The 14,272-nt window shown below is 35.5% G+C and overlaps 1 protein-coding gene across 8 annotated transcripts in view; it reads right to left on the reverse strand.

The window, feature by feature from the left end:
* Window positions 1-14,272, reverse strand: part of METTL8 (methyltransferase 8, tRNA N3-cytidine) — a 71,152-nt gene that overhangs the window by 15,279 nt on the left and 41,601 nt on the right. For all 8 annotated transcript variants that reach the window (XM_074337939.1, XM_019727416.2, XM_019727414.2 and 5 more), the window contains one exon: window positions 7,715-7,806. In XM_074337939.1, coding sequence (XP_074194040.1) covers window positions 7,715-7,806 — 92 coding nt within the window. The remainder of the gene's footprint in view (window positions 1-7,714; window positions 7,807-14,272) is intronic.

Consider the following 14,272-nt stretch of genomic DNA (forward strand, 5'->3'; position numbering starts at 1 on the left):
ACTATTTGTACCAGGCCTAATCCCTAGGCCTAATCCATGAGTTAAGAATTACTTTTTAAAAAAATAAGAATTACTTTCACCCAATGTACACACACAATATTTTTAAAGTGCTTTCAAAGAATTAAAAAACCTTCTATTGATATAGAATAATTTCCAAGATTTAATGTTAGGTAAAAAAGCAAAGTGTAGAACAGTATGTATATAATGCAACCATTTGTCAGGGGAAAAAAAGAAGAAAAAGAATACATGTGTGTGCATACAGATACATACATATCTCTCTCTCTCTCTCTCTCTCTCTCTCTCTCTCTCTCTCTCTCAATCCTGGGGACCAGGATTTGAGAAACAATTTTCATTTGAATTTTGATCTGTGTAAAATTACTATCTATACCAAAAATAAAATAAAACTAAAAATGAAAAACTCATTTCTTCCACAGTTTTAAAGAAGCCCCTACCCTCAGAATAAGCATCGCCTACAGTCAGTTCATGTTTTACAGAGCCCTGTCCTGAAGCTCTTATAGTTTTTCTTTTCTTTCCGTTTTTATCTTTATGGCCTTGTACCCATCTGGCCACAAGACTTCCTTCCCATCAAGGCTGAATTGTACCTAGCAGCTGGACTGCTATAAAGACAGAAACTCACATCTGTACTTAAGGACTGAGAAATGAAAGTAGATCTCTGTAACAAAAGAATTCTGTGATGTTGAAGTCCAAAATATGCTCACATCTACACTAATGGAAAGAAGCCTATTTATGGTTAATCTAAAAATGTTAGATATTTATTTTTAAAATAGTTCTATCTTTACTTTTAAAAATTGGAGTGTACCTGATATACTGTGTAAGAAAACAAAACAACATTCTTAAAATCAGACTTAGGAGTAATTAGTAATTTAATTTCACCTTAAAAAACTCTCTTTGTAACTCGTTCTATGCTGGTAAAAGATATTTCTGCTTAATAAAAAGCAACACCTAAGAACCTAGATTTGACATTTAGTCAAAAATCTCTAGTATCTGAGTTTCCAATACCAAGCTACTTGTGAAATGAGTTTGAACCTTTCAGTAAACAGGATGTAATACTGTATCTTGATTAATTTGTGGGAATATTCCCCTAGGAATTAATTGGGGGGAGGAGGGTAGACAGCTGAAAAGATATTCATAGCAGTGCTATTTATAAAGGAAAAAGTGGGAAATAACTCAAATACCCAACAACACAGGAATGACCAAGCAATGCAGGTCAAATAGAGTAACCTTACGTAGCAATTAAAATTTAAAGGATAATAATATTAAGAGAAAACATTCACATAGAATGTTTCTCTATACACTGATTGCAACTCTAAAATTTATTTTATATTCATTTATAACAATCAGATAAAAATTTGGAGTGATGATAACAATTTAATGATCTTTCTTTTGCAAAGTTTTATCTATATCTTACAAGATAAGGAATCTAGTTGATTCTTCATTCAACTTGCCTATACAGTTTTCTAATTTGATGAAAGGTTGAATTAGAGTATCTCTACATTCAAGCTCTAAAAAGTCTATGTACTTTCTTATTAAACCCCACGACTTTATGGAGAACATTAAACATTATCAGTTTTACAAACTACAAAATCTTGGATCAGATCGCTGTCATAAATATGAGTTTATACTACTGCATTAATTTCTACAGTGTATAAATAAAAGTAATCTGCAGTGAGATGGCTGGAATCTGGTTCAGATAGCAAACACATCAAGCATCTAAATTCAACCCTGGCCTATGCAATCTTTAAAAAGGATCTGATTACTATCAGAAGATGACGATCAAGGTCTGCTACTACACATACTTTCAAGCCTTTTTCAAGCATTACCCACTCAGAAATTAGGAGAAAACACCCTACATTTATATAAATCATTATACCAATAACATCATTAAAAATAACAACAATAACACATACTAAGTGCTTATTATGTGCCAGACACTATGTCAAATGCTTTACTTGGATTTTTATTCCCATTTAATTCTAGTAATACCTTTCAGATAGACATATTATTATTCCAATTTACAAAGACATTCAAGGTCAGAAGGGATACAAAATTTTCCCAAGGTCATCCAGCAGACCCAGGACCTGGACCAAGTCTATCAAACTTTAAAGCCCATGCTCTTAACCATTACATTACATTGCCTTCCTAACACAAAATCAATGTTAAATCTCTCCAAAATGTCTTTGGAAATAATCTGTTTTTCTGATTTTCCTCTCATTATGAAATCTCAAGCTGAAATTAAAACCTCAGCATGACCTATCGTCGGTACAACTTACTTTTAAAAATAATGCTGATTGGAGTGAACCTTCATAAAAACAGGTCAGAAATACAGAATTAATTAAACCTCATTTGAATTATATAAAAATATAAATTCTGCAAAGTTATACGATGAAATTATGATGAACAATGGCAACACAAAATGCTCTTTGAGAATAGATGAGTTTGTGGGAAAGAAACAGAAACAGCATCCAGGATGGGCTAAGGGAAAAAGGCTAATGGGCTGGACATTTTTTGTTTTTGCATTTTTTGTGGTTTTTTTTTTTTTTTTTTTTTTGCATTTTAAAGTTGTGTTTTCAGTGGTATCTTCAATTAATGCTGGCAACTCAATAATTACCAGTAATGTGTGACAGCTTCTGAGACCCCATGGAAGCTCAATCAGACTCATAATTATGGTTGTGCAACAACGTAAATACCTTCAGCATCTGATTTAATTTCCTGAACTGCAAGAGTATCTGTGATGACAAGGGATTTGGGAGAGCTCCTTTCCTGACCCTGAGTGAAACAGTTAGTTTTAAGCTACTGTTAACTCATCTCAAGTTCAGGCCAATATCGATAAAAGAATATAATGTGGAGAAACATGCCCTGTCTTCATCTTGTCCAGCTGATCTTCTAAACAGGTATACTAATGATCAATTATTCTTGAAGGAGTATTTTTTCCTTCCACTTTCCTAGGTTGCTGATTCAGAGTTAATTGCTCTATGCCAATGGCAGTAAAGGGGATGTAGTGATTAGTATAACCACAGCAAAATGAAGCAACTTCTCAATTATTCACTTATTAAATTCAGTACTGCTGAGGGGAAGAAGGAATATGACACAGTAACCATACTTAAATATTCAGAATTCACCCTGAATCACACTGAATATCACGATTAGAAAATGAATTAAACTATTTATGTATCTGGCATATATGATATGATTAATATGAATTATGAAAATTTATTCTAAGTTGCAGTGTAATAAAAAGCAACTTGAAGTTATTTTTGCACATCAATTACGCAAATACCTGAGCTCTCAAAGTTGGAAATTTCCACACGTCACTGATAAAGTTCACTGTCTAATAAAAGGAAACTCTTATGAAATGAAAAGTACATTTCTAAAAGCACTGCATGAAATTTCAAACAACCAAAGATGACATAAACAAGTACTCTAAATTTATCAGCACACAAAACTTTCAGCTAGTCTCATTTTTTTCACATAGGATACTCTCAAGTGGTAAAGTATTCACAAGGTAAGGTATAGTAGGATTCTTTTGCTATTTTGCTTGACAGAGAGAACGCATTCTAGTTGGGTAGTTATTTACAAGGACATTTAAAAATAGCAGCTGCTTTTGATCTTAAGTTTTAAAAACCCATTACATTTGCTATAACACACTGGAGATGTTTTTTAAAAATTATAAAATATAATCATATTAACTAAAAAACTACCAAATGTATCTTTCTCATTTTCTTGGAATTAACCAGCTTTTAAAAGAAATGTGATCTATAACAAAATTTAAAAGAAATTACCAAAAGATATGTTGAATTAAAAATCACTAATCTGGGCATCTAATTGAAAGAAATATTGCTAATTTGAGAGCCTGAATGGTATACATTTGGATCACAGGAATGAAATGTCAACCATCCCACAGCGAAAGACTGTGCTACTGGTAATGGATAAGTTGTTATTTTCAGAATTGCGAGGATGTTTCCTGACTTCAGTTCTCAGTAACAACTGAGACAAAAGGTGAGAAGTGGGATATGGGAGTGACAGGACAGACTGACACAGAGGAAAAAATGTGTTGGAGAGTTGGCCAGCGTGGGAGAACCAGTATTTCCTCCCAGTAGTGTTAAAATCAGTGAGATAAGAGCAAGAAACAGTGCTCATGCTGTACACTAATTTGCAAATAGAATGCTTTGTGATGGGAGAAAAGTGGCTCTTTTAAAAACTTAAGACTCTCCTGATAAGAAGAGATGGTGGTTAAAAGAGGCAGTGGGAGAAGAACTGGGTCAGAGCTTCCTTTGGGTTTTCATCAAGTCTGGGAGTAGAGCTTTTAAACGGACCTATTCACCTTGACCCATATTCATCAGAGACATTAAATATCCAATGAGAAGCCTCAGCCAGGGCTTCTACAGACTAGCAGCTCTGTGACCCCTGGCAGAGACTGGACTGGGTGGCTCGGTGGGCATTTGCTCTCACTGTCATGTCGTCTCACTCAGCACAGCTCCTGAAAACAAGTTTTCTTTCTTCGCCACCCTCACAGCAGCCTCCGTTGCCGCTCTGCGCAGCCTTGCTTATGTGTGATGAAACGGTCACCTCCCCTGTGTGTTCCTCTCCTTGTTCCCTGACATGTACAAAGTATGAAGTCCACCACCCTGAGCAGTGCTATGGGGAGGACGCAGAAGGGACCCACTAGAAACCTCGATCACTTTGAGTCATTTTAAAACAGAATCTTTTGTTCTGTGTCTCCACGGCAGCCAGAAAACGTGCTCAGAGAGAGACTGGACATGCTAATAACAAACCAAACGCTTCAAAGCTGTAGCATCAGTCCTCTCCAGCCTGCTTTTCCTGCTTCTAAAGAGGGAGCCCAGTCACCACCTTTCTATTTCAGTCACACTATGGTTCTGTGGGAACTGTCATTTTCCTCTACTGCATTATCCAAGGCCCTAAAATAACCTCATTAGCTTCACTCAAGTTCATTGTTAACATAAATAGGCCAAAGGAGGCAGCCACGTACAGAGCACTTTAAGGGAACATCATCAGCACTGCTCATCTATTTATGTTCTAAACAGACATATTCAAAAAGCAGGAAAAAAATCCTTGGTTTTTCATATTATCAGGAAATATACCGTGGATAATTTTTAACTTCCTGGGAATGAATTAAGATGGCTGATAACTTTTGATTCAGTTTAGGCCTGACTCTCTCTGTCACATCCAGGTGGCCACTAGCAGAAGCTTGAGTAATGTGGAAAATATGTCTGTGCAGCTGCTGGCAAAGAAGCAAAATTATACTTCCTCAGAAACAGTGTGACAGAGTTCCTGCAAAGGAATGCATTGCTGGCTGATTTGTAAGCGGAACTGCCACTGGTATGCACCCTCCAATCCAACCCCAGCAGTCGCTGGCCATATCCCACTCTGGACTGCATGGCTGGAGCCATAAAAATAGAATGGTTCCATTGTGGATCGGGTGCTCGTTCTCGTCTGCCCTCCACGACGCAGTCAAGCTTAGGCTACAGAAAGAGAACAAGCTCCAAGGGACAGCAAACGATACCAGGGGATACGATAGGGCAGCGCTTTCCCCTTCACTGGTTAAGGACTGTCTCATTAGCTCAGTTTCCACAGTGACCTTTGCTGCAAACGTTAGCCTCAATTGTAGACTAAAGTCATTAGAACAATAGTTAACGACCAGTGGGATTAGTGATTTTCACTATGCTTGGCTTGCACAGAGGAATGCAAACATCTTTCCCTGGGGTGTTTCAGGACAGCTGATCAATTTGTCCTGAAAATTCTATTTCAGGAGTCGACAAACTTTTTCTAGAAAGGGCGAGATAGTAAGTAGTCTTTGTGAGCTACATATAGTCTCTGTTGACACCATTCAACTCTGTAGACACAGCTCCAAGGTAGCCATAGACAATAAGTAAACAAGCATGTCTGTATTCCAATAAAACTTTATTTATAAAAACATGCAGTGGGCTGGATTTGACCTGTGGCCATCGTTTGCTCACACCTGCTTTATCTAATGGCTATACTGATACTGCTACAAGAGTGACTGAGAAATGATCAAGACTAGAACCAAGTTGCTCTGGCAAAACTAATCTATGGTATTAGAAGCCAGAATAGTGATTGCTCACTGTGGGCTCTGAGGGGTTGTGGGAAGTATTGTAATTGGGAAGGAACATGAGGAAGTTTCTGGGCTATGGTAATATTCTGTTTCTTGATGTGGGTATTGGGGAAATTCATTGAGCTTTGTGAGAATTGTTTCATGAGTTGTATAATCTTCTGTGTGTATTTGGTACTTCAATAAACTATTTTTTTTAAGAAAGAAAAAGAACCAAGCTGTTTCAAAGAAGAAATGATTTCAAGAAAAATAAGGTAGAAAATCCTATTTAGAGAGTATGTGTTCAGCAAAGTGTCTGTGGGTTCTCGGTACTACAGTGAGGACATAGGCCAAATTTTTTTGTGTGCTATTTTCAAAAATCATGGTAAAAATACATAATATAAACTGTATCATCATAACAATTTTTAAGTATACAATCTAATAGTGTTAAGTATATTCACTTGTTGTGAAACAGATGTCTAAAACTGTTTTCATTTTGCAAATCTGAAACTCTATACCCATTAAATAACAACTCTGTGTTTCCCCGTCCCCCGGGCCCTGGTAACCGCCATTCTACTTTCTGTTTCTATGAATTTGACTACTTTAGATACTTCATGTAAGTGGAAACATACAGTATTTGCCTTTCTGTGACTGACTTATTTCACTTAACGTAATGTCTTCAAATTTCATCCAGGTTATATTATAGCATGTGACAGGGTTTCCTTCCTTTTTAAGGCTGAACAATATTCAAGTATATGTAAATACCACCTTTTGTTTATCCATTCATCTGCTGACCATCCTTTGGGATGCTTCCCCCTTTTGGCTATTGTGAATAGTGTTGCTATGAACATGGGTGTGCAAATATGTCTTCAAGACCCTACTTTCAATTTTTTTTGCTATGTCCAGAGGTGAGGTTGCTAGATCATATGTTAGTTTCATCTTTAATTTTTTTAAAGGAGCTTCCATTCTGTTTTCCACAGAGGCTACACCATTTTACAATTCTACCAATAATGCATAAGGGTTCCCATTTCTCTACATCCTCACCAACCATTTTCTGTTTTTGTGATAGTAGCATAGTCACATTTTTTAGAAGCCATTTTTGAAGGTTGGCAAGGCTTTACCTAAATTAAACCCTAAATATCAATGGCCTCCAAGAAAAGTACCTTAAATCTTTATTGAAACTTTATGTTTAAACTAAAAGACCAGCAACATTTTGATTTGACTTTACCTTCTTTGCTCAAAGTTTTTGAATTTGTTGAACATTCCTAACAAGTGAAATGCACAACTGCGTACTACAAGATGTACAGCAAGAGGAAAATTTTAAAGTTATATTTTCGTATCTTGTTTGAAATGCTACCCACGTGTGTGTATCTCCCAGAAAAGGCAACAATCTGATTACCAAAAAGGCAAGTACAAGGTGAGTACATAACTTATCATACTATCTTTGGTCCCACTATACAGGAAAAATTGGGAATTCTCCCAAATGGAACAAGTGGATTGGCATAGGTGGAAGCTAAGAATTCTCCAAAGTAATGACACAGCTAGGAAGACACTAAGGTGTGAACAAATCAGTGGAAGGTCAAACAGAAAAGCCAGGCTCCAGGACTACCACACTGAGTTGCCTACCTTGCTCTTCCAGAAGGACTCGTACGGCTGAGTTTTCCTCTACTTTTTTTCTGGCTGCTGCTTCTTCTTCTGTTGACCATTGCATATGATCCCTATCAAAAGAAAGAAAGAAAAACTATTGTAAAACATGCTTTATAATTGAAGAAGGCAGAAAAAGGGCAGCAGGGAATGCATCTTTCATTCTAGATTGGTCAAAGACAAATGAGAGAAACTAATTCCATGTGGCCTGAATATATTTTGTGTCAGATGTTCCTTCTGACAATGCTGATACAACCCTGGAACTCCTACGTTTCCTTTGTGTAAAATCTGGTTGTGTTGCAATCTCCAGCCACCTTTTAGAAATGACTGCTGAAGTAATGTCCCAGGAGTACTATTGGGGTGCATAATTCTTTTGGGTGCTAGTATGGTTTAGTGTATTTTACTCTATGGCTAAATTCATTTGCCTTTTTGTTAATTTATGAACATGGCATTCTTTAATAGTTTTTGAATTCTCCTCTTATAATACTTTTATTTTAATACTTTGCTGTCAAAGAGATTTGTTTTAAAATATTTTGTACTTATTCTCAGTTTTTAAAGTAACTTTAGACTTTTCTTATGAGCTGCCTTAATTTCTATAAATGGGTTCATTCTTGAGGGGCATCATTATGGTGACTGATAAATATTAACTGAGACATGTATGAAGCTGAGAATATGGACAGTTTATACGGAAATAATAAAAAAAATGTTTTGATTGGTTCTCTTGGGTAATTGCAGGTGAAGTTAGGAGCTGGATTGTGGTCAGATTTCAGAGGATCTCAAATGTGAACAGGTTAGTCATGTGCAAGACATAATAAAGCAGGGAAGGCACTGGAGGAAGGGAGACCAATTAGAAGACTGTTGCAATGATCTAGGACTAATGAGTCCCAGGACTAAGGTGGTGGCAATGGAAAACAGAAAGGAAGAGTGAAAGGAGAGACACTGAAAAAAACCTGTTGTCCTGGAGATTTAGAACTAGATGTTGCGGGGAGTAGAAGGAGTCAAGAATGATTTCAAGGTCTTAAAACTGAGAATCAAGAAAACTGGAGGTAATAATGACAGAATAAGGAGTTGGTTTGGGTGGAATGAGATAAGTTTGGAACTATTTTAAATCCTGTTTATGCAATCAGATATGACAGTGTTTTATTCCGGTGACCTGCTTATAAATAAACCACTGAAAGGTGAGAAATTGCTTTCTTTTAAGAATTAAAACTGGCATACTGAAGTTCCCAAGAAAAGCAAGTGATAATGCAAAAATCAGAGTTTCCCAGACGAAAATTTAACTATTATTTCAATTAAAACCTAATCATTTACAACCCAAATAATCATTAGGCAGCTTTGTCACTTGCTATAATGAATAAGATTAGAATAGATTTAACAAAAAAAATTTTTTTATTGGGGAATATTGGGGAACAGTGTGTTTCTCCAGGGCCCATCAGCTCCAAGTTGTTGTCCTTCGATCTAGTTGTGGAGGGCACAGCTCAGATCCAAGTCCAGTTGCCGTTTTCAATCTTAGTTGCAGGAGGCACAGCCCCATCCCATGCGGGAATTGAATGGGCTGAACCAGCAACCTTGTTGTTAAGAGCTCGCGTTCTAACTAACTGAGCCACCTGGCAGCCCTAGATTTTTGTGTTGACTTATTTTAATATATGTGAGCAATCACATATATAACTTGGAGATGACTACTATGCTTTATATTCTGTACATATAAACATATACAGAGGGTGCCAAAAAAATGTATACACATTTTAGGAAAGGAAAAAAATATTAAAATTGTAATACTCAATATATACCGATAACAAAAGATGAATACAAGTCACGTTTGACTTCTGTATTTACAAGAGGTGCTCAAAGTGGTTACCATCAGCATCCAGACACTTCTGATTATGGTGAACTACTGCTTGAGCAACGTTGAGCAAAGTGTCCATTTGTATACATTTTTTTGGCACCCCAGGTATATAATATTATTAAAGGCAACAAATCATTTATTGAGGGACTAACGGGTGGCTCAGTTGGTTAGAGCGCAAGCTCTGGGCAACAGGGCTGCCGGTTGGATTCTCACATGGGACAGTGAGCTGCACCCTCTGCAACTAGAATGAAGTCAATGAGCTGTCACTGAGCTCCCAGGTGGCCAGATGGCTCAGTTGGTTGGGGCGCAGGCTCTCAACCACAAGGTTGCTGGTTCAACTAACAATGGCGACTGGACCTGGAGCTGAGCTGCGCTCTCCAAAACTAAGATTGAAAGGACAACAACTTGACTTGGATAGAGCTGATGAGTCCTGGGAAAAACCCACCATTCCCCAATAAAAAGTTCTGGAAAGACACTGTTCCCCAATAAAGTCCTGTTCCCCTTCCCCAATAAAATCTAAAAAAAACAACAACAAAAAAACAATCAATATCGTAAATAAATAAATATTATTTAAAAAATCATTTATTGAAAAAATAGTATTATTAAGCCTGGGACAAGTTTCTCACCTATAAATTTCTACAACATATAAGAAAGAAAATAGACCAATCCATTTCCCTGTAAAAAATCAAACTCAGAGACAATAAGAGTGTATGTGGTCTTTAGCTTTAAGCATTTGTTTTAAACTGTTAGTTTAACTTGCCTCTTCCTGAGTATTTAATAGACTTAGTTATTTCTTAAATTGCTCTAACTTCCTTACACTGTTCTTTATGTTGCTTCATTTTCTTAACTGCTAAGTGAGGGTAATATTATACCCTAAGCCACTGCAGAACAGATCTTCCACTGTACAGTTACAGAATCCCCACAGAAACCTATAAAATGTTCCTACTGTATTTATGGGACTTCCTCCAGACCTGCTGCTTTATGGTAGTTCTTTATATTAGAAAACTCTGATTCACGGATACCAAAACCCAACAGACAGCAATAAGAATCATTCAATTTTATAAGTAATAAATACAATTACAATAGAACTTAAGCATAGAGACAAATAACTAACAAACAAATAAATAATCAGGTATTTACAACCACCCCTACCACCACTCAAAGGAAAAAAAATGGCTCACACTGTTTGACCTAAAAATTATACTTCTGTGGATTTATTGTAACAAAGTAACTCAAACAAACAGAGAAGTTCTGTATAGAGAAGTATCTGTACAATGGTATTCACTGGAATACCAAATAAGATAGCAAAAAATTGGAAACAACTTCAGTGATAGGGTAATGAAAAAATTATGGTAACTCAAAATGATAAATGTGAAGGTTATGTAACAATGTGGAAAATTGTTACAAGATAAGATGAAGTTAAAATAGCAGATTCCAAAATTATATGTGTATTGTAACCACAGCTATATAAGGTCATATACATGTTCGGTGAAATAAAAATAATTATGTTAGAATAGTAGAATTAAGAGACAATACTTTTAAAATTTTCCTTAGTATTATAAATCTTATAATTATAAACTTATAATTATAAACTATAATTCCTTAGTATTATAAACTATATTTATATAAAAACAGTACTATATGTTTAAGACATATAACAACAGTCCTTAAAAACTTTATATCATCTTCCTTGGGGGAAAACCCAGGAATCCTTATATTAGAAAGGATGATACGTTTTCTTAAAGAATGAAAAAAAGTGAAAAAAGAGAGCTAAGCAGAAAAATACAAAACATACTGAATATTTTTTTGAAAACTTGAATTTGAGAAAAAGGCATCTCCAAAACAAAAGATAACATTTTTGAGTAAGAAATTTTCACAAGATGGCTGGTAGAGTTATTTTATAATTCTGTGGTAGTCACAAGTACTATAAGCCATGTGTGGGTGCGTGTGTCATTGTGTGTGTGTGTCGTTGTGTGTGTGTGTCTGTGTGTGCATTTCCTATTCCTTTACATGTATGGTGTAATTGAATAATGATTCCTTGCTTTAGCTCTAAGTTGATGGCTATAACAGTTAAATACCTGTGCATTTGACTTGCTTTGGAAAAGTTAACACACACACTCCAGTTGTTTACCTTGAGTACTAATGTTTCTGAGGATCCTACCTATAGAAAATTCTGCTGAATGCAGTGCCACTTCCTATTATAATTTAAAAAATAAAACATAAACCAAAGCACCCAGTGTAAGCTATGTGGACAGAATGTTTTCCTGTCTTTGTCATTTACTATGTATGTAAAAGTCTCATTATATAACATAATTTAAGGACGACTTTAACAAATGCATCAGGTGATTAGTGATTAAAAATGAAATATTTTTAGGTAAAAGGAAGAAACTGAGTTTATTAGTTTCAGCTTAAAACTATTTCAATAATCTGTAATTCCATAACAAAGTCATATTTGTTACTAGTTATAACAGAAAATTTTCAAGAGAAAAAGTCTTACCAATCATTTAAATATCCTCATAAGTTAAATGCTAATTTTTCAGGTTCTCTTCCTGTATTTGAGCGCGCGCACACACACACACACACACACACACACTTTTTTTTTCTATATGGCTACAAAACCTTCATAATTATGACTTAAAACGACTTTGATTTTGGTCCTGACAGAGTACCTGGTAACAAGCTTACCCTCCTGCCATAAACAATGATAAGACTGGATAAAATATATAAAGCAACTGGTTTTAGTCATTGGACTACAGTTCAGACAGTAGGACTGTGGTCCTTAAGAGAAGAGAAACACAAAAGGTCAACCCCCACACTCGCCCTAGCTTTCTGTGTGGCTACACGTTCTAGATTGTGGTGCACCGGTGGATTCCAAGCAGAGAATACCAAATATAATAGCAAACAAGAGAGTGACTGTCCCACTGAGGGGCAGTTTTGTGAGTTGAGAAGGTGGTCTTTGCACAGCACAATATTGAATAAGAGGTTGCTGGATAGAGGGGAAGTCCCCTGAAGTCTGCAAGATAGTTCTCCAAGGGCTTTTCATCCACAGGACAGACTCCACAGGGCCTAGAGGAGAGGATTCTGGGGGTGATGGTGGGAAAAAGAAAACTGACTGGACACAGGCAGGGTAGGGCTAGGAGATACTAGAGTTCTGACTAAAGCAGAATGGAGAGCTCTCTGAACACCTCAGTATGCAGTTAAGACCTCAGACATGCCACGACATAGGAATAAGAACTGCACTATATTTGGAACAATACCAGGTAGTCTCACTCTAACAACTAAAATTAAATATGACCAAGAAGATTTGGCAATAATTAGCCACTTGCCAGAAAAAAAAACCTCAACGCCTTAAAGGAAGACAACATAATCCAGATTCCATACAAGTTATCATCCATATTGACCACCATACAATAAAAACAATTAGCATGTGAAGAAGTAGAAAAATGTGATCCCTAATCAAGATAAAAGGCAGTCAAATACAGACTTTGAGAAAATCCAAATGTTGGAAGTAGTACACAGGACTTTAAAACAGTTTTAAAAAATATGTTCAAATATTTAAAAGAAGAGGTGGACAGAATGAATGAATAGATGGCGACACCTCAGCAAAGAAATGGAAACTATTTAAAGGAAATTCTAGAGCTAACCTATATACAATAACTGAAATAAAAAACTGAGTAGACTTAACAGTTAATGGACACCACAGAAAGAAAGGGTCAGTAAACTTAAAATCTTAAAGGTGTAGAAATTATTCAAAATGAAGAACAAAGTGAAAAAAAATTGATAACCTATGATAACCTTGGTAATCTATGGGATAATACAAATTAGTCTAAGAAATGCATAAATTGAAGACTCAGAAATAGAGATGGGAGAGTGAATAAAAAAAGTAAAGTGATACTGGCTAAAATTTTTCTAAATTTGATTTAAAAAAAAGGTAACCAGTAAATCTAGGAATCATAGCAAACCCCAGGCAAGATAAATACACAGAAAACTGCTGAAAACCAAAGATAAAGAGAAATCTTAAAAGGAGCTATTATAAATAGGGGAAAAGCAATGCAAATGACATCCAATTTTTCATCAGAAACAATGGAGGCCAGAACATAAATGAATGCCATCTTTAAAGCACTGAAAGAAAAATAAATCTGTCAACTTAGAATCTACATGCAGTGAAAAATATCTTTCAAAATTTTTAAATAAAGAGATTTTCAGATAAACAAAATTTAAGAGAATTTGTTACCAGCAGAATCTACACTACAAGAAATGTTAAGGAAAATGTTTAGGCTTAGGAAAATGATACCAGATAGACTCAGATCTATAGGGTGGAATAAAGAAACCAGAAGTAGTAAATATGTGGGTAACTAAAAACAGACAATCATTTTTTACTCCTTAATTTTTAAAAAAAATTACTAACTATATAGCAAGAATAATAACAATGAATTATAGAGTTTATAACATATGTAAAAGTAAATTACATGGCAACAATATAATTGGATGGATAAGTAGAATCACATTGTTGTAAGGTTCTTACAGTTTATATTATGTGGTTTTATATTAGAATATTAATTCTACGGTGTTTCCCCAAAAATAAGACCTAGCCCGACAATCAGCTCTAATGCGTCTCTTGGAGCAAAAATTATAGTAAAATAAGTAAAATAAGGCCAGGTCATATATAATATTATAATATAATATAATATAAT

Source organism: Rhinolophus sinicus, linkage group LG01 (assembly GCF_036562045.2).
Source record: "Rhinolophus sinicus isolate RSC01 linkage group LG01, ASM3656204v1, whole genome shotgun sequence".
NCBI lineage: Eukaryota > Metazoa > Chordata > Mammalia > Chiroptera > Rhinolophidae > Rhinolophus > Rhinolophus sinicus.